This window comes from Stylophora pistillata, chromosome 1 (genome assembly GCF_964205215.1).
Source record: "Stylophora pistillata chromosome 1, jaStyPist1.2, whole genome shotgun sequence".
Classification (NCBI taxonomy): Eukaryota; Metazoa; Cnidaria; class Anthozoa; order Scleractinia; family Pocilloporidae; genus Stylophora; species Stylophora pistillata.
In genome coordinates, this window is record NC_142519.1 from 36,708,910 (window position 1) to 36,736,099 (window position 27,190).

Genomic DNA, 27,190 nt, shown 5'->3' on the forward strand with positions numbered 1-27,190 from the left:
TTGGTCCTGCAATAGCAATGCAGCCAATCAAGAACATCTATTCTTGGGAAGAAGACCCTGCATATTCCGCGGTTAGTTGGGCAGCAGTAGTTCATAGAAATGTTTACTCGGCAGTCCCTGCGGTCTCTAATTTTCCGGCCGAAAAAAGTCAAGGGTGATCATTGCATCGCTCGGAATATATTTTCCTCGGAATTTATTTTCCTCGAGCAAACACATTCAGTATCTGAAAACAATACAACAAGATGCATTTCTATCAGCTTATTATGTCGAGTGCGTTTCTCTGGAGAGCAGGTCACCAAACATGGAAAATAGGTCCAAAGTTGCATAATTCACGACGCAAAAACTCGGTTCCTGTAAGGAAAAACTGGCGTTGAGTTGCAGGAGCTTACATAGTGAGGTTCCACCTCAGCCAACCACTTTTCGGAGATTATTTACCTTAAACGCTAGACAACCATCTGGTAAATCTTACCACAGGCAGACTAGCGACATATAGCCTACGTCAAAAGTATAGAAGATCGTACAAGTTCGCTGACTGATGTTGATAGCAATACTTGAGCTTAAAATCAAATTAGGGGATTACAACTGTCTCATGGTAAGGATATTATTTGTTACTTAATAAATGCCCACGTGATTAGTAGGGCTGCCTTGGTAGACCTTAGTTATGTGATACCACATTTTTCCTTAACATGCCAAACATTTGATATGCAAGAGTTTTCCACGGTACACCGCGACCACACTCGTACCAATCTTTTTCGAGCAAATATAGAGTAGAATCTACAAGTATTTTCCTTATGTTGAGTGGGTGGCATATGTCTTCGTGGCAGTTTTACTATGATTTGTCATCCATATCCTACATCTCAGTCCTTGTTGAACCGTGGGACGATCTCACCGGTGGTCGTTCTCATATTGGCCCCAGGTGCGGCCTGCAAGAAAGGCCATCCCCCATTTTTTTTAGCACTGGTATTGGTTGGTGATCGGAGGTGTGTCTGGGGGCGTAAGAGCTTGAATAATAGCGTGAGCACAGGCAAGAATTTTTTCGCGCTCCTCCCCTCACGCGTGACGACTCGCACTTCGTGCCCGCCTCGCGATTGTCTCTTTTCGCCTGAAAACGTAAAACAAAACGCCGGTTTTGCTGGGTACGTATTATCTACTGTATGAGAATTAATTGCTTATTGCACAGTAAAAACGTCTTGAGCTGTTTTTTTTTTAGTCTGACAAATTGAAAAGAATAAACCATTGAGCTGTGTTTAAAAAGATTTTGTAAATGAATACTGAGAAAAATGAAATGTTCCATTGACATTTTTGACAAGTTCTTCCCAAATATTTAATTATGATCGCAAAATCCTTTGTTATTCAAATACTCACAAAACATGTGGAAGTAAAAGTATGATTGACTATTCAGTTTACTACAGTTTTGAATATTAATTCCAGAGATAACGGCCTCTTGATAGCACATAAATTAGGAGTATTTGCATCGGTAGCAAACTGAACTGCGAAATGTCTTACTGTGAAAAATGTTAAAACTTTCAAGAACCAAAAATAATATATTTGAGAGCTAGATTAATTTTTAGGATTATGCTTGATGGAAATAAGCATTCTTGTGGCTAGCAACTAAAACGGGTTGACCTTTAACTTAGTTTATCTTCTTCGAAACAGTTACATATTCAGCTTACCGGTTAAATTTTTTATGGCCACTTGTGCCTGTCGATAAAAGAAAAAGACGCTTTGGATGTAAAAGCTCCCTCAAATGAATTAAAAATAAAACAGACTTTACGTTTATCTGTTGTTTGCGCACAAATCAAATACCAGCTTTAAACATCTGTGTGGGCTTTTTAAATATATTGATGTCTGTTAAAAAATTTGGTTCTGCTCCAAGAGTTCTGATTATAATTTACAAGTCTAGGTTACTTATGCTTATGACAGAGCTTCTCTGGCTTTCTTCAGTTGTGACTTTGTAGTATATCTGTTCTTTCATGACTGAGATGGTCTCCCATTCAGCGGCGGATCCAGGATTAAGTCAAGGGGGGTTCGGAGAATTGTCCGAGGGCATGCTCTCCCGGGAGATTTTGAAAATTAGGTCTTCGGAAACATTATTTCCAGCATTTTGAGGGAAAATTTAGGGGGTTGGACTGAACCACCCGAGCCACCCGTGTAACCGCCCCAGCCATTGAAGATGGCACTGTACAATTCTGGGAAAGATTCACAGTTTACCAATATTTCTACTCTATAAGAGGTACAGAACTACACTGAAAGCCTTGATGCCACTTAAACCAGGACAACCCCAGCTGAGACAACCATTTCCTCCTAAAACTCCTCATTCAGTTCCCTTGCGTTCACTTGATTAAACACACACGTGTGTGCATACGTAAGCTATGAGTCCATGTTGAATTACTTAAACTCCTCAACAAGCCTGATTTCCATATGAAACGTCCTGTAAGCTGATCAATCATGAAAACGTTAGGCGAACGATAATATGTTTTGCGTTAGGTTCTTCGGTTGGAGAGAAAGTAAAATAAAACATTTCAGTGATATCTTCAGTTTATGGTCTACCACAATCTTCGGGTAAAAAAAAACATTGTGAATATCCCCAATGATCTTCATCTTACTTGATTTCACGAGTACTTTTCTTTACAATTTCGCGGGTACTTAATTTCGCGATTTTGGCAAAAGAATACTTCGCGGGGTTTTATAAACGCTTTTTCAATAGGAATATATAAAAAAGGTATTAAATTTCGCAACTAAAGTAGTTCCAAATCATTTCAATTTGCAAAATGTCTTAACATTTAACAAAGATGATTACTGGATTCTCTGTTCCATAAGCCAAATCTTTGCAAATTAACCTCACTTGACAAAAGAAGATAGAAAATGGAAGTTACCAGCTAAGAACAGTTAATAATTTGTGTATTTGTTGACACATATCCTGTACATGCTGTTTATTTCAAATTTTGATATTTTTTTTTGTCTGCGATTTCAATTCTCCACAGAGGATTAAATTTCGCTTGTTTATATTCTGCGACGGTTTTTTCATGCGCGGTCTTTACTTGAGTGATTTATTTACAGTCGCGAAAAAACGCAAAATTAAAGATCCCCAACCTCGTCCTGCCCCACCCCCAACAAAGGAAAAAGGCCCTGGGAACGAGGTTGAAGATCCCCCAAAATAAGTACCAACAAGGTAATCCAGCTAATCAATAACAAATGGTGCTTAGGTGCTTATTTTCTTTAATACAGATTAAGATATGTTACCCTTATAACAATTTTGAGCAAATGCACTTAACGTTAGACATTAAATCTTACAATCGATTTTCTGTTTACAAAGTCGAAGGTATGTCATTTTCCATGTACAGAGGAGGATGAAGTATCGGCGTGTGTTAAAACTTCCTTTCCAAAGTAAAAGTAAGGCATTTAGAATCCTAACTATAAAAGCTGAAGACACCTCTGAAAACTCGTACAAGAAAGGTAATATAACTAGAGAGGCTAGAGGCTGACTTCATTTTATGGTAGATATTCCCTTCGGAAAATTACTCACGCAATTATTTTGCCGCAACTAGCGCGAGCTCTGTTTTTCTCTCCTTTTTTCAGTTAATCTTGATTGAACGCGCTGAAAAACTCCTCTTCAGGAGCTATGTAAGATAGATATGTGTCGAGCCCCTCCGCTAGTAGCTTACGTATAACCCTACCAGCTTCAAACATCTGTTAAGGTTTTATTGATGTATACGTACGCGGATAAAATATTTGTTGTGTTAGTAAAAGCGACTGTGGCATAAAAACACTTCAGCGGAGAAAGGAACAATCCCCGTTCAGGTAATCTTGCAGTTTTTTGTGTTATAACTCTGTTTCTGAAATCAATTCAAGTAGAGATTATGCTGCACTGCCGAAGAAAAATAAGAGGGAAAAAAAACTATGATAGAAGAGCGAAACGTTATACGTCGTCGTCTGAGCAACTGACCTCTATGTCAAATTGTGACGACGACGAGTTTGCAATTTTCGTGTTTAAATTATTACGCAGCATTCAACGCAACTTAATTACAAAGAAAGCTACCTAGACTTCTAGAGCTGAGATAGATGTTACTGAACGTTTTCTTCTATCACCGAGAGTATCAAAACGATAGTAAAATAGTAGTCCACGAAAATGTGCCGGATGTTGCTAGAAGCCTTTAATTACAAGAAATGTTTAGAAACAGAAGTATAAATTTTAAGCGAACAATTTTTATTGCAGGAGTATCAACTAACCTACAGTGTCATTTTGAACATGTGATGTAAGCGGCTGAAATAGTGTAAGTTAGAAATTAGTTCGCTGATTCATTCAAAAGTTTGGCGAAGGGTGTTTGGGTGCTCCGATGGGTAGAATAGCGCGAACATTCTGAGCATATTTATAGCCATAGTGACTAAAGGAACACTTTGTCGTTAAGGCATAAATGTCCTGGTTCGATTACGAGACGAAGAAAGTAAGATTGAAGCGAAGGTGACACTGAACCGCAACATATATAACGTATAGATGTACTAAGGTACCGAGGAGAGTCCTACAGTTAAGGTAGCTTTGAATTTTAATACTCATTTGTTTTCTTTTTCCTGGAAAGATGTCTATCAACACCATGTGGACTTTCACTTTTGTTTTGGGTAAGTCGGTTGCGCTTGTTTGTAAAAGACACATGAAGCTTTCACGAAACGAGCATGAGACGCATAACTGTAGTTTGGGTATTAGAACATTTCAAGGCAAACACAAGCGTGATTTGCCGGAGGTGGGCTGGGATCAATTCTGTATCGGCAGAATATCAACGAATAAGCGATGTTTGAGGCGAGTATTCTGTCTGTATGTTTACGTAAACTTATGGGTAGAACCAAGGAAAATCATTAACATTATCTAAAAGCAGAATAATTGAGGGAAAAATCTGTGAAATTCATTGGCTCTAATTGTATACGTTGATAATTTCTGTTTTTTTTCTTTGTTTGTTTAATTTTGTTTCGTTTTGTTTTGTTTTGTTTTTATATTCTTGATGCCTTTTTAGCGGTTACTCTTTTTTAATTAACACCGGTAAAGTAATAATACTGTAATATATAGTTTTGAGGAATTTATACTCTTCATAAATTAGATATAATTTGTGGAAAATACACATGATCCAAAGGGCCGAAGATTTTACGGCCACTAAAGGTAATTTCGAGCGAAATTTTAAAGTCTTGGTAAAATTTCAAGCAAATCACGTGATTTTACTGATGAGCATTGCAGGCTTGGCAGTATAAACTTTTTTGAGGGCGGAAGTTATCAAAGCCTTACCACGGCATGTGAGACAGTTCTTAACTAGAACATCGCATTTGTGTGAAGATCATGCGCGAAATCCATGCTTACCACATAGATAATCAGAATGGCCCAGAATGAATCGGTTGTTAACTACTGACGTAAGAGTTTGACCTGGTCACTGATTTATGAAAAATAGATTCCTCTCATATTACAGGTGCACTAGAAAAATACAGGGAAAGTCTATGAAGCTAATCTTAAAGTTTATGAAGATTTTACATTGTCGTTTACGTTCACGATGAGAGAGGCTTGAAAACGAGATAGACAGTCATTAGTTAACTTAGTACAAAGTGTTTTCACTTATTATTCTATGAAATTATATTGTTTATAATAGTTGCAATAATCACAGAAGTTTACCCCAAGATAAACATCGAAGACTTTGGTACAACTAAGCTCCTTCAAGTGGAGAAATGGCAATATGTGGAAATAAGATTTAAAATCTTTATTCACTATTCATTGCCTGGAGCACCTTGTGCTGATGAGGAGTATCTTGAGATCCGTGATGGTTATAATCAGTCTGCCAATCTACTGGGTGTATTTTGTGGAAGGCAGATTCCTCATCTTACCCTGCGATCAAGTGGACATAACATGTGGTTAAGATTTTCACCTCAGCATAGATACCAGTTTTGGTATTCAAGTTATGAGGGAAAATCAATACATAAAACAGGTAGGAATATTCAATGTTTAATTTCAAGAAATTTCTTCTGGCATCATTGAGTAAAAGTAATAAGTAAGGTACATCGTCGGAGCGCAGATCCAACCTTCAGAGGTTCGATTTCCCTTGGAACTCAGATTTTTTTCCCTTCGTCCCACGTTCGTGAAAAGACAAAAAAAAATTTATTTCAATATTTTCAATTTTTCTTCAGCCCCTGCAAACCTGAATACTGTAGCAAAGATCCAGTTCGTCCTGCTCAACCATTCTTCATCTTTGTGGTGCCCTGCGGGAGGGGGACCGGCTCCTCGTATTGTCTGGAGAAGGAATGATGATGTTGTGCAAAACAGCACTAGTGTGCGACTCCGAGTTAACGTGACTGAACAAGAAAGAAATACAAAATACAGCTGCGAGGTGGACGACCATGGTCAGTTGAAGAGGATTAACATCAGTCTTGTTGTCGAGAGTAAGTTTCAAGCTACATTTTACTTTACGAAGAGCTCAGCTGTTGTTTATGCTTAGGGTAACCTTACGATTTGTCTTTAATTTTGTTTTAGAGTGAAATTGTCTACAATTTTTATGTAAGGGTAATCTCACAAATAATATTTATCAAGTAAATCAATTTCAATTGCAGCGTAGTTTCATATCTCGAACAAAAAAATTACTCGCTACGTTATTTTTAATGATTTTGCGTTTAATTACTGTGCAGGTTAGTGGTTGCTTAGAGCGGCGTTTATTCGTATCATTAACGAAAAGAGAACTACATGTAAAAGAAGACTTTGTCCAAAAAAGGCTAGGCTTTTAAATTTATTTTAGTTTAAAAAATTACTTCTCTGTTCGAAATGGTAATTAGCTTTTTTCATTTCTATTTCACTCTTATTTTCGATTAACGAATTTGGAAGTGAAAGTGAATGATTTATGGCAAACATGTTGCATGCGAGAACAAAGAGTAAGCCCATGTTTCTCACCAAAACGAGACGGTGAATGACATTTTGAAATATGTTTCTGTTTTGTCCTGTGTTTTTCTTTGTTTGAGTGTTACTCCTAATGGCCGTAGCCAGACTTCAGAAAAAGACAAGGCAAGTTTCGGGTCTGACATGCCCCCCCCCCCCCCCCAGAAAATGTTGAAATCTAGAGGCTCAGAAATACCCTCTTAAGCATTTTCTGTGGCATTTTTCTCCAGAAAAGTCAATCTTGTGCAAGTGTAGAAGTTCACTTTCTTATTGCTGAGCGATGCTGGTACCCAAAAAGAGGCCAAAATCAAGACGAGGCAATTGCCTCGTTTTGCCTCATGCTAGCTAGGACCCTACTCCTGAGAAAACAAATTGACGAATAAAGTTAGTAAAATCTGCGGCGTTTCACTGGGTAATTATTTTGTTACACAAGCTACTTCAAATAAACAAGAATTTTTCATTCTCTACAGGCTTTTCTTAATCAAGCTTAACTAGGTATCATAAGAGTTTTTTCGACAATGAAACTGACAGGCAAATGAAAAAAAACGCCATGAATCCAGCTTTTAAATTCTCAAAGCCGTGAAATCTAACAATTGTTTATGCTCCATAGTAATCGATTTCAGCTATAAAATTCTGTGCGTTTAGGGCGAACCTCTCGAAAGTAATCTTCGCCTTTTAAGAAAATCTGTCCGTTGGAAAGAAAAGGAGACAGAAAGTATCAAAACATTCATTATTGACACTTGGTTTATTTGTCGAATAAAAAAAAATTTCCCTCTCAACCTCCACATCAGCGGTCTTGTGCGATTGTCTTTTTATTTTGTGGCATTTCGTTTTTTACGTGCAGTGGTTTAATTGGTTGTTATCTCTAAATCCATGACAATTTTCAACCTCCTATTTGTTTCAGTGGTGTTCTATGGTGGCATTAAATATCGCAGCTCATGGAATCGACTTTGATTGACTTTTACTTAATTTCTTTGATTATAATGAATGAGCACGATATAAACTTGCATAGATCTTCATCGGCTCGCCCTCCGTTCAAGGTCTCAAACCTCCTCACGGGCGAAAGAACGCTCTTACCGTTGTATTGTACTGGAAGTCAGATATGCAGTCTTGGTACCAGTTTGAGGGGAAACGATCTAAGTTAATCGTGCCTTGACCTCTCTCGCTCCTCATTGGAAAGAATCCTACTAGGTCTGAAATAATGTGATTACTCAACTTTCCTATTCTTGGCTTTGCTATGATTTCTGTTCATAATCAAGTGACTGTTTACGTGAGTTAAAGACGAATCTGAAAATAAATTAAAGTTTATTAATTATAGATCTTTAGCGATTGACTGCGCTAAGAAACTTATCCAACTAAAATCGATTATGGTGAAGCTATTCTCTTTATCTTTCGTGAAAAAGTACGGTGAAAATAATACTGCCTGCAATTGGCAAAAACCTTCTGAATCTGCATTTAATGTTTTTCGCTGTAGTGCCAACGAGGACTGTGCTGATCAAATTATTGAATATCTGAGTCCAGGTATTCGCAAAATTGTTCCGAATTGCTAACTAAAAAACTTGCCAAGGTCTCAAGGCGACGTATATGAAGGTTTCTTCTGAAGTCAAATAGAGTCGAGTCCCGTTAATATTCTTATCATATAAGGGACAAAATTACTGAGTTATGATTGGTCAAGACGGAGAGCATTTTTTCTTAATTTTTGTAATTGCCCCGAGAAAAACTACTTGAAAATGATTGGCTGAAAATCGCTTAACAACGGCTGCTAAGGTAAAGAGATTTCTGTTTGCTTTTTAACAATGGCGTCCCGTTTTGCGCGAGATCAGTAAGAAAACATTTTGCCCATTATATTATAAACAAGTAATCACATAGTTCCTCGTAAAATTAAGGATTAATATCACTTGTGTTTTCGGAAGTTGCAGAAATTGCCCTCGTCGCTGCGCGACTCGGGTAGTCTCAGCAACTTCCGAAAACACGCTGATATTAATCCTTAATTTTACTCGGCCCCATGCGATTACCTATACGTATGTCATTCGTAGTAGGTGCGTGGTGTTTAAGTCATAATCAAATAACCGCATAAGAGATTTAGTGCGTGTTTTTCACAGACCGTCTTACTGTGAGTGAGTGAATACTTTATTAATGTGTCAAGAGATTTAGCTACCAAGCTAATTGGGGACACACAAAAAAAAATAAAAAAGAAATTTTTCCTATCTACAATATTTTAAATGATATTCATATAAATATATACAGTATAATAAAATTTAAAATCGGAGATAAACAGACAATCATACACAGCAAAATGTATCAATCACATGCATGTAGAATTTAGTGAATGAGAAGCTATTATGTAATACAGGCATTGCATTTGCATGACCCATCCAAAAAGGTTCGTAATATTAATTCTCCTGATGGCTTTCTTGAAGGCTTGAAGACTATTTTTTCTTCAAATATCTTGACTTATTTTCCCCGTTAAATAGAGGCCTAGATATTTAACACCATGTTTCCCATACTTCCCCGTCCTGAATCTAGGAATAGGGAATTCTCCACATCTTAGATTATAGTGTTTATCTTGCTTAAAGAAAATTTTACAAATGGGCTCAGGTGCCAAGGAGTTTTGGACCTTATACATTAGTATCAAAATGTCTTAAAGACGCCTATTTTCTAAACTAGGCAGATGCCCCTTTTCCAATTATTCTCCATATTCAGTTTTCCTGTCGTTGAATACTGCGCGTAACACCCTTTATTGAATCTTTTCTAGTTTTCTTTTCTCCGATGCTTTACAAAAATGCCACACAGTATGGCAATATGTGAGGTCAGGTTATATGGCCGATTTGAACAGCTGAAGCTTAGCTTCTACACAGGCAGCCCAAGCTCACTACTAAAAAAGCCGACGTGACTCTTAACGTGTTGCGCAACGTTTTATATTTATAAAGGTTTGTATGGGATGTTATCGGTTTGCCTTAAAAGAGATAAAAAAATGTCTTGTTTTGAAGTAAAATGGGCTTACCTTATTGCTTTGTTGTTTTCTTTGTTGATTCCGAGCGTCTCAGGCCATTTTGAAGCGTTTTCGGCGAGTTAGCGCTATGTTAGTGTTCAACTGCTAAAAGAAAGACAAGGCCGGAAACCTATTTTAAAAGGGTCCGTCGCCCGAAGCGAATAATTCCGCCAAAAAATTACCACCACTCTCGATTCCTCCAGAAAATCAAAGCAGAGATGTTGCAGTTTCATTTTCATTCACTCGATTCCCAATTCCTCCCACAGATCTTTCACTAGCGATGCTTTTATCTCCAGATCGATCGGCTTTCCAATTTCGAATTTGGCTGCTTGAAACATTTGCGGGCCCATTGGCCGATCGCACAGTATGCTGAGTAACAAAGATAAGCCCGGCGAGGGTAGCCAGCGACCTGCAGTCGACAAGTAAACCAGTTAGCTCCCCTAGTCCCCTCGAGAAGTTCTGTCAAGAACGCATTGTTTTGATCGACCAATCAACATCGAATGGAAATGTGTGATCAAAACAATACAAGTAATACAAGTAAACCAGTTAGCTCCCCTAGATCACCTCGAGAGGTTTTGTCAAGAACGCATTGTTTTGATCGACCAATCAACATCGAATGGAAATGTGTGATCAAAACAATGCGTTCATAACAAAACCTCTCGCGGGGACTAGGGGAGCTAACTGGTTTATTTGTCGACTGCAGGTCGCTGGCTACCCTCGCCGGGCTTATTTTTGTTACCCAGCATACTGTGTGATCGGCCAATGGGCCCGCAAATGTTTCAAGCAGCCAAATTCGAAATTGGAAAGCCGATCGATCTGGAGATAAAAGCATCGCTAGTGAAAGATCTGTGGGAGGAATTGGGCATCGAGTGAATGGAAATGAAACTGCAACATCTCTGCTTTGATTTTCTGGAGGAATCGAGACTGGTGGTAATTTTTTGGCGGAATTATTCGCTTCGGGCGACGGACACTTCTAAAATAGGTTTCCGGCCTTGTCTTTCTTTTAGCAGTTGAATACCAACATAGCGCTAACTCGCCGAAAACGCTTCAAAATGGCCTGAGACGCTCGGAATCAACAAAGAAAACAACAAAGCAGTAAGGTAAGCCCATTTTATTTCAAAACAAGACATTTTTTCTATCTTTCTTAAGGCAAACCGATAACATCCCATACAAACCTTTATAAATATAAAACGTTGCGCTACACGTTAAGAATCACGTCCGCTTTTCTAGTAATGAGCTTGGGCTGCCTGTGGCTTCTACAGGGATCATGCGCCTAAGATGAACAAGAGCATTTATTTTTATGCTAGCCTTCTTAGAAATAGCTCTGATAAGTGGACTAAATTTAAGCTTATCATCGATAGTAACCCCTAATAGTTTAAGCGCGGGTACAGATGCAGTGTTTTCTCCATCAATGTCAACACTTATTGATTGTTCATCATCGTTCTTCTTTCCTATCAACATATTTCTTATGGTTTCCCATTAAAAAGTTGTCTGTGTACCACCTAGAAATAGCTTGTCCTCCCTCATTTAATGATTGCTCTACCTTCTGTATCCAATTTCCTGTTACAAAAAGCTGGTGGTCATCAGCATACATAGACAGGTTTAAATTGCTAGGCGAACTGTCGATTAACAAAGTTAAGTCATTTTGGAAAATATTCCGCATAAGTGAACCAAATGATGATCCTTGTGGAGAACCTTTAATAGTATCTCTCCAACAGCTCATCTCTGGATCTAATTTGACCCTATTTTGTCAGTTAATAAAGTATGACCTTATAAGGCAAAGCGCTTCCTCTGAGAAACATAAGCTTTGAATTTGTTTACTATGAGTGCCGGGTGAAGAGAATCGAAGGCTTTGCTCATGTTAGTTGATAGTACTCCTACATACTGTTTGGAGTCAGCGGCCATTTTCCATTTCTCAGTCAAGTTCAGCAGTGTTGTTTCACAGCTATACATATTCCTGTATGCACATCATAAGCAATTATTAAGAATAGGATCGAAGAAGGCATTAACTTGTGTGCTTAGTATTTGTTCATACACCTTATCCACCGTACTGAGTAGTGTTATCGGTCGATAGTTCTTTTCACAAGACCGATTCTCCTTTTTGAAGACCGGTTTCCACAGGCCTTTTTTCCATGCTACGGGCCATTTCAATTACCTGATTGTATGCCCTCATTACTCAGACGAAACAGGCGGTTTGAAATCCCAGGGTGGAAGACCGAACGTTTTAAGAACACTTCTGTGAAATCGTTATTAATAATTCTATTGCATAATGTGTATTGATAATCATATTGCATAATAACATGTGGCCGTTGGCCGTATTAACGGGTGACTGCATTTACGAGGGTTCATTATTCGAAAATGTATGGCTGTTTTTCCGAGCCGAAAGAAGCGGCCGTATTAACGAGGTGACAAAACCAATGTTTCGCTCTGACGAAGGGCTAACGCTCGAAACATCAGCTTTTTAACTCTTTACGGTGGCCAATTTACACTTTGAAGTTAGTCAGATATTACCAAATTACCTTTTTACCCCATCGACGCAGCACCACAGTTTTTTTACAAACTTACCCCCTTTATTCAATGTGCATAGAGGCCACGGAGGGACGTTTTCCGGTCAGGGTGGCCATGTTAATGTCGCGACGTACATGTTGCATAAGGAAATTAAACGGAATGGTTACCTTTGGTCTATTAAACACTATGAACAGCAAAATTTACCTCGTGTTGCCTTTACTATTTTTATCTTTGGACAAATCAAACGGAAAATAAATATATCTTATTAGACGTTCTGTTGTGTAGTATCGCTGAGTATTTTTACGAGTTGTGCTGTATTCGAGCTCGTAGGGTGAGTCAAAATACAAACAGAGAGTTCAATACAAACAAAAGAGTTATTATTTTAGATCATTTTCAATCATGGCGAATAAAAATCATGTCAGTGATTAAAAAGGACTGTGTTAAAAAAGGCAGAACATCATTTTAAAAAATCTGATTAGAAATTTGCCTGTCATTTCAATGGGTGACATCAGATTTTAGTCTCTGATGATGCTAAGGAATATCGCTGAACGGATGGTTTACTTTCTAACGTATCATCATCGATTTGGTTTAACAGCTTTCGGTTGATAAAATCTTTAAATAAAAGTGAACGATTAAAAACAAATATGATTCAAATAACAAGTTTAATTGAAGTCTGTTTTTGTTTGTCAGCTGAGTGCCCTCAACCGTGCCAATGCAAAGTCCTTGAAGGTAACATGAAGGGCTTAGTATCAGCCAATTGTGAAGGAAAACAGCTAAAGTCAATTCCAAAGAAAATTCCGCGAGCTACAGGAAAACTGTAAGTACTTTGTATGCATCACATTAATTCGGTTTCTGCTTGACTGAATTAAGAGGTGACACTGCAGAAGGTATGAGGAGTTTGCATTTATCTCACGTGAAAACAACAAAAAACATTAACAATTACAACCCAAAAAAATATCTTGAATTTGGTAAATTTGGTAAGGTGTGATTGTGTCAGGAGCTAAGGAGAAGATTAATAGCTGGGTTCAGACGCATAGTTTTGGTGTTTTGGCATTGTTTGTGATCTAAACTAAGCAGCCAAAAGTGAACAGGTCTAATGGATATTAACGAGCTGCAAGCAGAGATAATCTTCATGTGATATGAAATATCTTGGTACTAAGTGAGTTTTAAGAAGATATCTATTTCGGACTATCAGTGTGAGAGTACTTAATCTTTTGACTGAAACAGACTCAACGTAGTACATAAAAACTGACAGGCGACAAACACTGAATAATTTGGTCCATCAGGACTATGTTCATAAGGCCCTCTTCAGGCGCTTTCAGACTTTAAGGTGGGAAAAACCTAATTCCTCAAGTGAAGCAGTTTGGAAATTTACACGTCTAGATCAGCAAAAGAAAACGATATTAGGATCAGCTGGAGATTTCGACTTCAGTGAATTTCTTAAACTCATTGTTTCATACCGTAATCAAGGAGAATTAACCCGCGTCGGATCGCTACAGTGCAAAAATACTCGAACTGAGGACGGAAAATAGTCGATCTTAGATCAGCGAAGTACAAAGCTCTTTGCATGAGACGCTCATCAACATATTGGATTGTAAAGGCTTTAACAGCTGCAACGCTTCCCGTGAGCTTGCATTTAGGAGAATGACCGGCGACCAGAATCTAGCTTCTATGCTCCTCATGATCATATCAAATTTTTACTTACTATCGCATTGAGAAGTAGAGTTTTCCGGCAAGGCCGTAATCTTGTCAAAATCAATATCGATTAGGTTTTCAGATGGTTTTAATGATTAAACTATTGGCAAATGTTAACGAGATAGATCGATGACTAAATTTTCTTGAATCAGGAATTAGAAATGTATTTGTGGTTCAGTCAGCTTGCGTTGGTTCGATTTTGTTTGTTTGTTTCTTTTTTGTTTTGTTTTGTCTTTTGAACTCTCTTTGCAACCGTCGCTCATTATTAAGTGAATCCTCGCGGGTGGGTGTGGATGCCCCCATCACACCCTCCCCAGATCCTACCCTTGCATGTCTAAATTGACCCTGAAGATCAAGTGAAACGCTCCTTCATATTTGATCCAACTCAACCCAATGAGCTTTGGAGCTGATCTCTATGTTCACGGGAAATAATCCATTTAAAGCTAATGCACAAAGTGAGGCAGAATTTTTTTCTAAGGGAAGCACTGAAATGTCCATCAGTAGATAAACACATGCTCCTGATCCTGATTGCGTAGGGAAACTTAGTATTAGATGTGTTTCAAATTTTTTAATTAAGAGGGCCAAAAAATATTTCGGGTGTTTCCCTTTGCATCATGATCATTACATATTTCATATTTCATTCTTTCCGCTGGTTCTAGTAAACAGAAATAGCATTGGTCAAAGCTCTGGTATTTTCGAAGAATAATCTTTACTTAGAGAATTAATCATTTCAAGTGCACACGTCACCTTGAGAAAAACTCATAGCAAGTTCATTTCTACATGAAGCTCCGAGTCAAATCAACAAGCAGCATACAAAAAGTCCTTAATCTTTTAGTAAGCTGTGAAATTCACAGTCGAGTAAATAAGGTAATTGATTTGTTAGCCCTTTCGACGAAGGGCTAACGCTCGAAACTTCAGCTTTTGTAATCGTTACGGCGGCCAATTTACCATTTCAACTTTGTTGATATAACCAAATTAATTGATTTGTTAATTTGTTTCTAGGGACCTGTCCAATAACAAATTGCTGAACTTGTCAGTAGGAGCCTTTAGTGACAACACGAAGCTGGAACATCTGTAAGGACGACGTTTCTTTAGCATACGAACGTTTAGTGATGATTTTTTTTACCTCGTACCAATGTAAAGAAGCCGAATTTGAACTTTCACATCAGACTGAGTTGAAATTCAAACTTCCTGTCAAGAAAATATAGCAAAAGGATACTTCTTAAAAAGGGCAACCTTCCTTGCGCAGCTTAGTCAAATCACTTTAAATATTTATTTGGGGTCTACGGTAACAGACTTATCTTGGAAGACCTTGCTGTACCATTGCTACAAGATATAACGACCCTTTTCGAGTGGTAATCAATAACCTCGGCCTACCCCAACCACGCGGTTTTTGTCTTCCAACCACCTGACCACGTAAATACCCAAGGATCCTATACCAAGGCAAAATTTATCATGATTGCACAGAAACATTATCGCCTGAAGCAGATCCTTAACCAGAGCGTTTTAAACCATCAGATTGAAATGTCTCAGAGTATAACAAACAGTAAGAATTATAAGAAATCAGAGAAGCAACGCCAAAAAGGACGTTAAAAAATAAATTTACTCATATTCGACTTTAATACTGGTGAACTTGCGTTCAAAGGAATCTAACAAAGGGTAATCTAAACATTTGTCCTCAATTTCTTTAAATTGTAGCGTTTAAATTCTCGTGAGGAAATGAATCTGACTAGAGTATTTGCCCTCTTTAAGATTTGTACCCCAACTCTAAAACGGCATTAGGCTTTGCATTTGTTTATGGTATTTTGAAAAGTATCGTGTGCTTTCAAGATGTAGGAAAACATACATAACATAGGCAACAGAGTTTACGCTTCGTTGTGATGACCTATTGGTTTCAGGGACTTGTCCAACAACCAGTTACAATATTTACCAGCAGGAGTGTTTGCTGACATTGTGGTTTCCCCTTGGGAAGATTTGACGCTGTAAGTAAAAAAAGTAAAAGAGAAAAAATGAAATCAATGAATTGACCAGAGGACCCCTGAGGACCTGTTTAACTCCAACAAAGATATTAAGAAATAAAAGTTAATGAAGAAAAACAATATTGCTTCGAGTTGCAACCTCTCTTGCGCTGCAAAGCTCATTTATTCTAAAGGAAGAAGCCAAGGTGGCCCTCACTGAGTTGGACTTCCCTCTATCATGGAGGTGTTACTAAACAGAGTAACTTAGTAACGAGTAACGGAACAATAAGAAATTGAAACGAGTAGCAGGAACATTAATATTTTAATATTTCAATATCACTTTAAAAGCAATTTGGGAGCAATCTCTCGAAGTGAGATCGGAAAGATCTCGGGATCTACTTTAGTTTTTTCAATCGCTCTTTACCTTTAACAAACGAATCTTTATCCTAACACTTCTGTTTAGAGTTTATTCTAAGCATCGCTGAAGGAAAAACAAATTAGACTGAATTTAGGCGCAAACCCGGCAGTAATGTGCATCGTTTCGATTGTTTACGATCTGATATGAAGCACAAGCCGTGGGCCGGTTAAAGGCAGTAAATAGCACAAAAAGCGTTTTTAACAATGCCTTTATTACTTCTCTCATTTTAATTTTAATTTATCAAAGAAAACCCGGTTTCCGTCTCAAGGTTTTGAGAGTGTTACTCCTGATTAGACAAGGGGGTGTTACCAACCTCAGAAAGGACTAAATAAGCAAAACTATCTTGCCTCAGGAGCATTGATTATTACTATACCAAGTGAGATCTCAGGGAGTCAAATGAAGAGATTTTCGAAAGTGTTTTGAAACTTACGCCGCATAACTTAAATCGTACCAAGATTTTGTGAATTATATACTTTGCAATGCATTATGCTGACGTCAAACCCGTGATTACTTTCATCTGAATCGTAAGTGATATGCGAGTTACCGTATTTATTCGCCTACAAGCCGATCTCGGCTATAAGCCGAGACCCTAAACTTCTTCATGTCAGCAGCTGTTGCATTGAAATAAAAAATAAACACAAAACATTCGGCTATAAGCCGAGACCTAATAATTGCAAAGTACTCCACGCGTGTCGTTAACTGAGATGAATTAACATAAACCGAAAACAAAAGGAGCTTCCCTCTCGGGAAACATGCAAAGAAAAAGTAGGTTATTTTACTCAGTTGTTATTGGTCGTTTAATTGAAAGTAACAACAAATCACAGATAAGTTGAATTTAATGTGTAAATAAATAGAACCATGCGTGACATAACAAAACATTCACCTGAGTTCAGAATCCTGTCTCAAGCAATCGCTCTCTTTCAAAGTTATCGTAATCGATCATCATGCCGAAAGTTCGTCGTTCTTCATACAACTTAGCGTTCAAACTAAAAGTCGTTGCTGAAGCAAAGGCCGTCGAGAACAACTCCGAGATCGCTAGAGATTACGGAATCAGTGAATCGATGGTGCGTCGCTGGCTAAAAGATCAAGCGAACCTGTTTAATGGTGAGCTTAAAATGTCAGCAAAGCGAAAGACGATGGGCTGGTTTTCGCCAAAGTATCCTGAATTGGATCAAACACTACTGGACTGGTTTTCAGAGCAGAGGAGTCAAGGTAAGTCTTTCGCTTCTTTAAAACAATGAAAAGCTTCGATCAGCTGATATCTGTCAGATCGTGTTGCAATGTTTACACAACCGTGGGAATGACCGCTTCTGATTGGCCAGTTTTTTATGTTGTCAAAACAAGTCAAATTGATCTCTTTTATCTTTTAAAGGAATTGGTGTAAGCGGATTAATTCTACGGCTAAAAGCGAAGGAGTTGAGCAGTGACCCAGACTTCAAAGCCTCACTGGGTTGGACCAGAGATGGAAAAAGCGCCATTCCATCAGCCTTCGCACTAAGATCACTAATTTCGTGATCTCGGAAATTTGTGTTTGTTAATAATCGCTCGGCTAATAGTCGAATAAACATTGAATTTCGAAGCTTGTTAAGCACCCGTAAATATTTTTTGGCGAAAATACTCGGCTATAAGCCGAACCCCCTACCTTGGCGAGAATTTACCTGTTCTCAGTTTAATTTGTTGGAAAAATCGCTCGGCTTATAAGCGAATAAATACGGTATTATAAAATGACTCAACATTCTACTTTAACAAGTTTTTTAATTTGGAGAAAAAGACAGTGTGTTTTACAAGCCATCGTTTCAAAACAAAAAATATAAATCTTTTTGCGCGTCGCATACGAAGTCGTTTTAAAACCGTTCATGAAAAATGAGACAAAGGAGTACACGTTTCATTTAACTACAAAACCACCGTGTACAACATTTTGTGTTACTGAAAGTTGTCATCAGTGGGGATCCAGGCCCCAAAAGACAACAATTTTAAATCTAGAATGGATCATGGGAAGTGGGGGACCCCAGTACCTTGGAACACAGCACTGTATTTCTATCAAATCCTAGTAAATAAGAGGAAAAACTGTTGTTTAATCTGGTTACCATGGCAACGTAAAACTACTAAAGAAGTGCATTTTAGACTTCCTAAGAGATTGAATGTAAAAGAGAACTACATATTGTAAATTTACAACGATTCTGAAAGGTTTCTCTCTTAGTCTTATTACATATCTGAATACGAAAAATGAACAGATAATTGCTGGCCCAGCTGGAAATTTGGACAGGTACAAATTGCTAATAACTTCGTATTTCATATCGTGATCATGGAACTCTATTCTGTGTCGGCTTACTACAGGATTAAAAAGACTCAAACTAAACGGAAAACCAAATGAATAAAGGCTGATAGTTTCGAAAGAAACTGTTTGGGGCTGCGTCGGTGAGAGTAACGAAATAATTTGGATATATCAACAAAGTTGAAATGGTAAATTGGCCACCGTAATGATTACAAAAGCTGACGTTTCGAGCGTTAGCCCTTCGTCGAAAAACCGTCGATCCTGGATCAGAATAATACAAAACGCTCCACATGAGGAGCTCAGCATCCTATTTAGTGTCAGAGAATTCTCATAGTGTTATTGATACCAGGACCCCCTGCGTAGTTGAACATTTGCTTGATTGGTTTTGGTCCTTCACTTCTTACTTGGCGTTTCAATAAAATATTCGAACCTTTCACCTGTGATGTTAAAGGAATACATTAAGAGGTGATGTTAAAATGAGTGTTCCATTTCTCTCAATTTGCGAGTTTTAATTCTCGACAAGCAATTAATCTGATTAAAGTCTTCGCCCTCTTTCATATTTGAACCACTGCTCAGAAGAGCAGATGGTCTGAGTTGTTGGCAGATTGATCGAACGAAGTTATTTTGCATTTGGATCTTCAGGGTAAAGCAACTTATCTAATTATTCATCACTGTCACGAAAACGCAAACGTTCATTGTATTTTTAAAAAAGTACGTCGCAGACAGCAAAGTTCACGCTTCGTTGTAATGACTTATTGATTTCAGGAACTTGTCAAACAACCAGTTACAGCAATTACCGCCACGAGTGTTTGCTGGTATTAAGGTGTCCTACCGGGGACAGTTGAAGCTGTAAGTAAGACTTCTCTACCGCAAATTAAGGTTCATGAAAAGCAAAACAAAAAGTCTTAAGTAGATAAATTGATGCGAGGCTAACTATGCAGCCGAACATCCAATAGGAGCAACCGCTTTCTAACTATCTACAACTACTTAATAAGATCACACGAAGCCTCTTGTTTCACAAAGTTTATATTATAGCCACCGGTAACGAAATAGTTTTTCCGTCATATTGTTACTTTTTAAGAGCAGATCTGTGCAAGAATCAAACAAAATCGCAAATCTTAGGCAAAGCTAATCAAAATCAAATTCACAGGTCTTTTGCATATAGATAGCCTTTAGTAAGTATATGAATGCTATGTAGCTTTTTCCTTGAAATATCTGTTAATTCCGGAGAAAAACGATGGAAGCCATTTTCAACTTAGGCACAACAAGTGGCGATCCCAAACACGCACAAACAGGGTCAGTGAAAGTAGTCATGAATCACTTGACCCGCCTGTCAAAACTCCGGCGCTAGAAAAGCTGTAATAGTTCCAATTTGTTTTAAAACTTGCCTTGGCGTAAACACCATGATTTCATAAACATTAGATTTATCTGAGTATTCAAGAGAAGCGAAGAAGTTATGGCTCTCACGTGCTTCGTAAAACACTAGGCGAAAAATAACGATAATTTTGAGCGTGTGCCTTGGTTTGGAATTTCGTAAGATTGAGATTGAGAATACCTTAGTTAACGATCTTTCAGAATATGTAAAGTTTACTTTTGGGGAATGAATGTGGGATTTTGTTAATAATCCTCATCGAAATACATAAAATCACGCCATTTTGTGTATGCGTGACCATTAACAAAAACAGAATCGTTTTTGTTTTAGAAATCCTAGCAACTCAAAAAGCGTAAAGGGGAATGCAAATATACTGACCTCAGCTTGGATATAATATTCTGGAATTTTCAAAGTGCTTCATTTTACCGTTTGTTTAATTTCGTTCGTGAGGTTTATCATGAACACAGCACAGGCGGCCCAAGCTCTCTCTAAGAACCACACAAGGAACACAATTTGCATATCGATTTATAAGGATTTGACTAGGATTTTCTACAAGATATACGGATAGCTAAAAGTGAAAATATTAAATAAAAATGGCTTACCTTATTCCATACGTGTGTTGTTTGCTCCTGGTGTCGTTATTTTACCGATTTAAATTGATTTAAGCGGTTTTTTTTAATCCTGGTCTTCTCTTGAATCCTGGATTTCTCTTCTCTTTAACAAGAGAAAACCAGGATAAAAAAACCCCGCTTCAATCAAGTTAAATCGGTAAAATAACGACACCAGGAGCAAACAACACACATATGGAGTAAGGTAAGCCATTTTTATTTAATATTTTCACTTTAACTATCTCTAGGGATATCTCGTAGAAAATCCCATACAAATCCTTATAAATCAATATGCAAATTGTGTTCCTTGTGTGGTTCTTAAAGAGAGCTTGGGCCGCCTGTGAACAGAGAAGTCCGCCGCTGCAGCCACGATCAAAACCGGTTTAGTTATCGACGAATTCTTCGTAGCTCACTTTTCACGTGGAGGTGGCCGCGAGTGCAACCAACATATCCTGCAACGCACAGGTTACATTGAAATTTATAAACTAGACATTGTTGGTTAACAGTGGCTGGCTTGATCTCTCGAACTTTAAGGTCTTTGTTGAGTTTTCTGCTAATGAACACGGGCTGAATTGTAGTCTTAATTTTCCGGCTGAAGTCTGTGAGATGTTTTTTACTACGTTAGCAGAGATCTGATCTTTAAATGGTATGATAAATCGGATGGGGGTGTGGTCGTGTCGGTTGATGGAATGTGCTGCTGGTCTGCTACCATGGAATCTACGAATTGCTTGACAGCAAGATCGATTAAGTGCCTCGGGTACTTAAGCTTTAAGAATGCAGTCTCAAGCCGATCGCATTTTTGTGAGAAGTACGGCGGACCAGTCGGAAGATAGGCGGTAAGCTCGATCTAACATGGTGGTAATTAGACTGTGCTTGTAACGATTAGCCACGTGGCTCTGGTAGTGGAGTAAAAGGCCCGTATTAGTTGGTTTTACGTAGACCTTGGTCTTGATTCTCGGAGCTAAGTTTAACCATTCAACACCGATGAAAGGAAGCAAGGCATTCCATTCCACCTCCCTAGTAAACTTTGCTGATGGGTGGCAGTGGTTTAGGGTGTCAAGAAGAATTCCGGCTGATGCTATATCAGGCGTGATGGTTAAGGTGTCATCTACATATCGTCGATAATAGGAGGGCAATTTGCCATCTTGAACGAGTTTATCTTCAATGGAGCACATAAAGACAATTTCGCGAGCTTACTAAATGTTCTAACAAATTTGATTGCCTAATTAAGGAGATGCTTTTTATAACAAAACTTAAACCATCCCTAAACGTACAAACGGACTCGATTCGCGCCAAGGTATTCACTGGAAGAATTTGTGATCGTTTGTTATTATGCTGATTTGTAGAGACCAGAAAAATCAAATCCTTACATTATTTATTCACTTTGCCTTGAGAATGGTGACACCGAGACGTCGGCTCTTAACGTTAAAATTTGCTTGCTTTTTAAGAAATCGTTTCTGATCAAATCTTTTTATTACTTCTTTCAATTTTAAATTTCACATGTTTTCATTCCAGTCAAGTAGACGAAAAATTATCTGTGCCATGGTTTTGAAGTCAGTTACTTTTCGAAATCTTTTCAGCTTTTCTCTGCGAGGTGGTAAGGATAAACCCTCTTTCAAAAATGTCCTTACATCTCAGACAGGAGACAGGGCTTTAAACACTCACTGCAAGATTACATCAAGCAACTGAGGTATTAAGCGTGTGTTTCAGGATGACTGAGTGACTGTCATCCACCCACAATCCTATAGAAGTCTATTGTAGACTTCCACATGATAAAATCATTTCCTTTTTGACATCAGTCGAAATCCCCTGTGGTGGGCACCGATTCATTCATGAGCAACAATTATTTTGCGTGAGCTGTGGAAAATAACAAGTCTGGGAACAGCGAACTAGTTATCTTGATCCTCGTTAAAACACTAATTTTCAAGTCGTCCGTGATTCACGAATGAGTGCAACAAATCCACTCAATCGCGCAGCATTGTTACATACGAAATGTGTACGATTTCTCTCTCAGTGCTTCTTCGTTGAGGTCCTCTTTTCGTTTTAAGGGCTAGAATTTTATTGAGTAGCCGATTCTACGATGTTGTATCTCTAAGTTTCCGACAAGTAATTTCTAAACCCCAGAGGCTTCTTTGAGGTAAGGTCAGTAAAAAATTGCAGAATGCAAACTACAGACTGGCTAGAAAATGCACACAGGTAACATAGTTATTTCGTCTAAATCCTTCTCAAATATTGTAACCTACCTATTGTAAGTTTTCGATGACGTCTTCCACGACATTCACCCACACTTTTCGGAATATTTTAAGCTTTTCTTTACGAGGTGGTAAGGGTAGGCTCTCTATCAAAAATTTTCTCAGACGTCAGTTCGGCAGGAACTTGAAACACTCATTGAAATATAACACCAAGAAACCGAAGTCCTGAGCGTAGGCTTCAGGTTGAGAGTGACTGTCATTCACCTACCATCCTTAGAAAAGACAATTTCTTTTACAAACTCAGTGTTTCATGTCGTAATTTAGGAATGATACTCCGTGTCGCTTATCTGTCCAGATCAGAATAATACAATAAGCTCTACACGAGGAGTTTAGCAGCCCGTTAGTGTCAGAGAACTTGCATTGTGCCACTAGCTTCCGCGGGATTGTAGCGGGTGTATTCAATCGTTCATCAGTGGTTTTGTAGTAGATGTGTTCCAGCTTTTCTTAGCGGTGCTGTAACTGCTGCAGACAAACGTTCATCAGCGCAGTTACAACGGTTGCGTTCAAGGATTGTCAGCTGTATTTAAGATGTCTCAAAACATTCATCAGACGCATGCCATCTCACCGATTTCTGTCAAACTTTCACAGTTTAGAAGGGTACCAAGTCACTCAAGAGTCCCGGGTAGTTCAGGCTCCTGGATTATTCCTGGGGTATTAGAGTCCCTCCATCAAATCCCTGAGTAAAATGCTAAATTTAGCTTTTGTAGTTGTCCTGAGTGTATCCGTCTATCGTGTCCAATCTTGGTTGAAAGAGAACTTTCGGAATTTTGAACACTTAGTGGTACTATGATAAAATGCTTATTGACTGAGTTTGGTCGGCATAGACGGGAAAATATTTGGTACTCGGTCATGGCGCGAGGATGTCGCGCGTGACCTCAAGCCAAAATTTTTCTGTCCAGCCCTACCACTCAGTTAAAAAGTACAAATATTTTTCTGTTGGAACTCTTTGAAAACCGTATTTTGGAAGTTGGCCCACTAAAAAAAAGTCCTTGCCCAGCAAGCGTACAATGTGAGCTAATGTGCACCACATTGTACGCTTTCTAAGCTCGTAGCCCACCAGATTTAAGAGCCACTGGTCATAGATATTTGCGTTAGTCCAGTTAATTTTTACTGCTCTAAATTGGCAGAAATAATTATTCAAATTACTCGAACTTTAAGTGATCGTCTTCTAAAGGTTCAAAAAAGCATCAGACAAAACAGGATTAAAATCCATCGCATTCTGTCAGTGTGAGTGAGAGAGATTTGTTGGAAGTGCATTTTTCGAGCTAAACTTAGCCTTTTGCAACAAGGATTTGATGTGGGGACTTGTTCTTATTGTGTTTTCTTTTTCACACCCTTAAGCTTTTTACGCTTATTCAATACTCATTTCTTAAAATTTGACTTAATCTCTCTCTAAAATCGGCAAAACTTACCAAGTTTTGAGCGCAATATAAGAACTCTTACGAGGCGCGTATGGATGAAAAATGATGACCTTACGGAGAATTGTCATCGCTGAGCATCCAGGCCTCAAATGACAACATTTTAGAGTTTAAATAAACCATGGGAAGAAGAGGATCTCGGTACCCAAGAATACATTGCTGCATTTCTGTTAAAGCCTCGCAAATCAATTGTATGACAATAGAATTTTTAGCTACAAGTTTTTCTGTTACATCAAAAATTACTACTATTTCTCCCCTAATGAATATTTAATGATGTATTCTTATCTTAAGTGTTATATTTCACTGAATAGCCGATTCTACGATGTTATATCTCTGAATTTTTTATCACCCTTGCAACCTGGAGTGGGTCAGACAAATTTTACCTTCTGAGTACTATGAAAGTTTGCTCGTGTACGATAAAAGAATTCAGAAGAACATACCACACATTCAAAGTCTTTTCTCTTGTTTTAAGTCGTTATTAATTCAAGAATCATTTTGTCAGTTACAAGTATTTTCTAAGCCGGCCCCTGTGGCTTCTTTGAGGTATGGTTTCTTCACCGGAGGATCAATTAAAAAAATACAGAATGAAAACTGTGGACTGGCTAGAAAATGCGCGCAAAGAACAGTTACTTCGTCAAAATAGTTCTCAATTGGTTTAACTTGCGTGTTGTTACTTTCCGATGTCGTCTTCAGAATGCATTCACGTACTTTTCGGAGAATATTCGGCTTTTTTTTACGGAGCGGTATGGATAAGCACTCTTTGGAATATTTTCTAAGACCTCAGCTCGGCAGGAGCTTGAAACACTCACTGCAATATAACATGATACACTCACTGCAATATAACATGAAACACTCACTGCAATATAACATGAAATACTCACTGCAATATAACATCAAGAAACTGATGTGCTGAGCGTGTGTTTCAAGATGAGAGTGACTGTCATTCACCTACCATTCTCATAAAAGTCCATCTTAGGACTCCACAGTGTTTACCCTTTCAGCTGATGGAATCGTTAAATTCATGGAAGTACACTCAGCTACCGATAACCAATCACTCATTGATTTGAATTGTAGGGAAATGAAAAGGGTAAGCTGAATTTAAAGCGGTTAAGAGCACTTTCAAGATAAAGGAATATATTCTCTTCTAACAAATTATCTGTTACCTGAACATCTCTACCGAAGAATACGCTTTGTTCTGTTGACTTGTTGACAATAGGGACCTGTCCAACAACAAGTTACAGGATCTACCACTAAGTGTATTTGCTGGTATCAATGCTTGCGAAGATGCAAAGAAATAAATCACTCACAGCGGCGCTGTGAGTTCTTTATTTCTTGTCTGAAATAAAAATTAATTATCACATCTTGATGTATCCTATCAGTTGAAAACACATAAAGAGGAGTTACAAAAGGCTCATTCTTGAATAGTCAATACTAGATAGAATTTGTGCTCGTGGCTCGAATGAAAATTCAGTATATATTTCATTTGTGTCAGTTGAATCTTCTTTGTGAGTTCTGGAGGAACTTAAAGCAGTTTGGAAGTTTACATATCTAAATAAGCAAAGTGAAAGTGATATTTGGCTAAGCTGGAAATTTCGACAGGCGCGAATTGCATAGTTAGTTTTTTAACTCAATATTTTATATTGTAGTCAAGGAACAATCAGTTCCGCGTCAGATCACTGTAGGATAAAAAAAGACTTAAACTAAATGGAACACTGTCGATCCTGATTAGAATAATACAAAAAGCACTACTCGAGGAGTGCAGCGGCTCGTTAGTGTCAGAGAAATTCCATTGTGCCATTGGTATCAGGGGCATTGTTGCGGTTGTATTCAATCTTTCATCAGTGGTCTTGTAGTGCATGTGTTTTAGGTTTTTTTCAGCGGTATTCTAGCTGTTGTATACATGCGTTCATCAGCGCTGTTACAACGGTTGCATTCACGGTTTATCAGTAGTATTGAAGATGTCTTAAAGCGTACATCAGCGTTCTTGTAGTCAGTGTCTTAAGAGTCTGTCCATGCGAGGACCGGGCAGGCGTGACAAATGCCATCACACAGATTTCTTTCAAACTTTTACAGTTTATGAGGGTCACTAAGTTATTCAAGAATTCAGAGTAGTTCAGGCTCTTGGCCTTTTCCCTGGCGTATTAGACTCCCCACATCAAATTCCCAGGGTAAAAAGCTAAATTTAGCTTTGGGGGTCGTCCTGCGCGCGCCCATCTATCATGCCCTATTTTGGTTGATACAAAAGTTTAGGAATTTTCAACACTTATTGGTCATATAATAAAATGCTTATTGACTGAGTTTGGTCCAGGTAGACGGAAACATATTTGGCACTCGGCCATCATAGCGCGCGAATCTCGCACATAACCTCAAGTCAAAGTTCTCCCGTGCAGCCCTCCCACTCAGTCAGCAAACACATATTTTTCCATGTTGGAACTCGTTGAGAACCGTAATTTTGAGGCAGTCGCAGTGAAAAAAAAAAACTTGCTCTTACCCACATTGTACACTCAATAGACTCAAAGGAAAAGTTCAAGTGTTCAAAGATTTGATGCCAGCAGTGCTGTGCCTCTTCATGATCATATTTTGCAAAGAGTCTTGAGTTTCTGCAACGGAATTGCAATTTCTTCAACGTGGCGTAGCACTCTTTCACCTCTCCTCTCCCCCCTTCTCCCATACTTTTAAATTGCAGCCTTCATGTTACTGGCGTTGTTTCTGTTGTTTCTGTTGTTTCCTCGCCTTTGCTTATGAATAACCTCATGTGACTTTTAAGGGCGACTTTACGGCGATTGCGAACATGTT

At 38.3% G+C, this 27,190-nt stretch overlaps 2 protein-coding genes across 2 annotated transcripts in view; both read left to right on the top strand.

The window, feature by feature from the left end:
• LOC148742291 (uncharacterized) overlaps positions 1-27,190 on the top strand; it is a 356,385-nt gene that overhangs the window by 27,077 nt on the left and 302,118 nt on the right. The window lies entirely within an intron of this gene.
• Positions 18-15,171, top strand: LOC148742293 (uncharacterized). The gene is made up of 5 exons (XM_088736522.1): positions 18-71; positions 5,585-5,960; positions 6,160-6,411; positions 13,089-13,215; positions 15,096-15,171. Exons 1-5 carry the CDS (start codon positions 18-20, stop codon positions 15,169-15,171), a joined length of 885 nt encoding a protein of 294 aa, XP_088592648.1.

Excerpts from the sequence above, each read along its gene's own strand:
- LOC148742293 (XM_088736522.1), top strand. The coding sequence starts at position 18 with ATGCAGCCAATCAAGAACATCTATTCTTGGGAAGAAGACCCTGCATAT. Across the intron at positions 5,961-6,159 it reads AAAATCAATACATAAAACAG|CCCCTGCAAACCTGAATACT; the intron begins GTAGGAATATTC and ends ATTTTTCTTCAG. Across the intron at positions 13,216-15,095 it reads CCGCGAGCTACAGGAAAACT|GGACCTGTCCAATAACAAAT; the intron begins GTAAGTACTTTG and ends ATTTGTTTCTAG.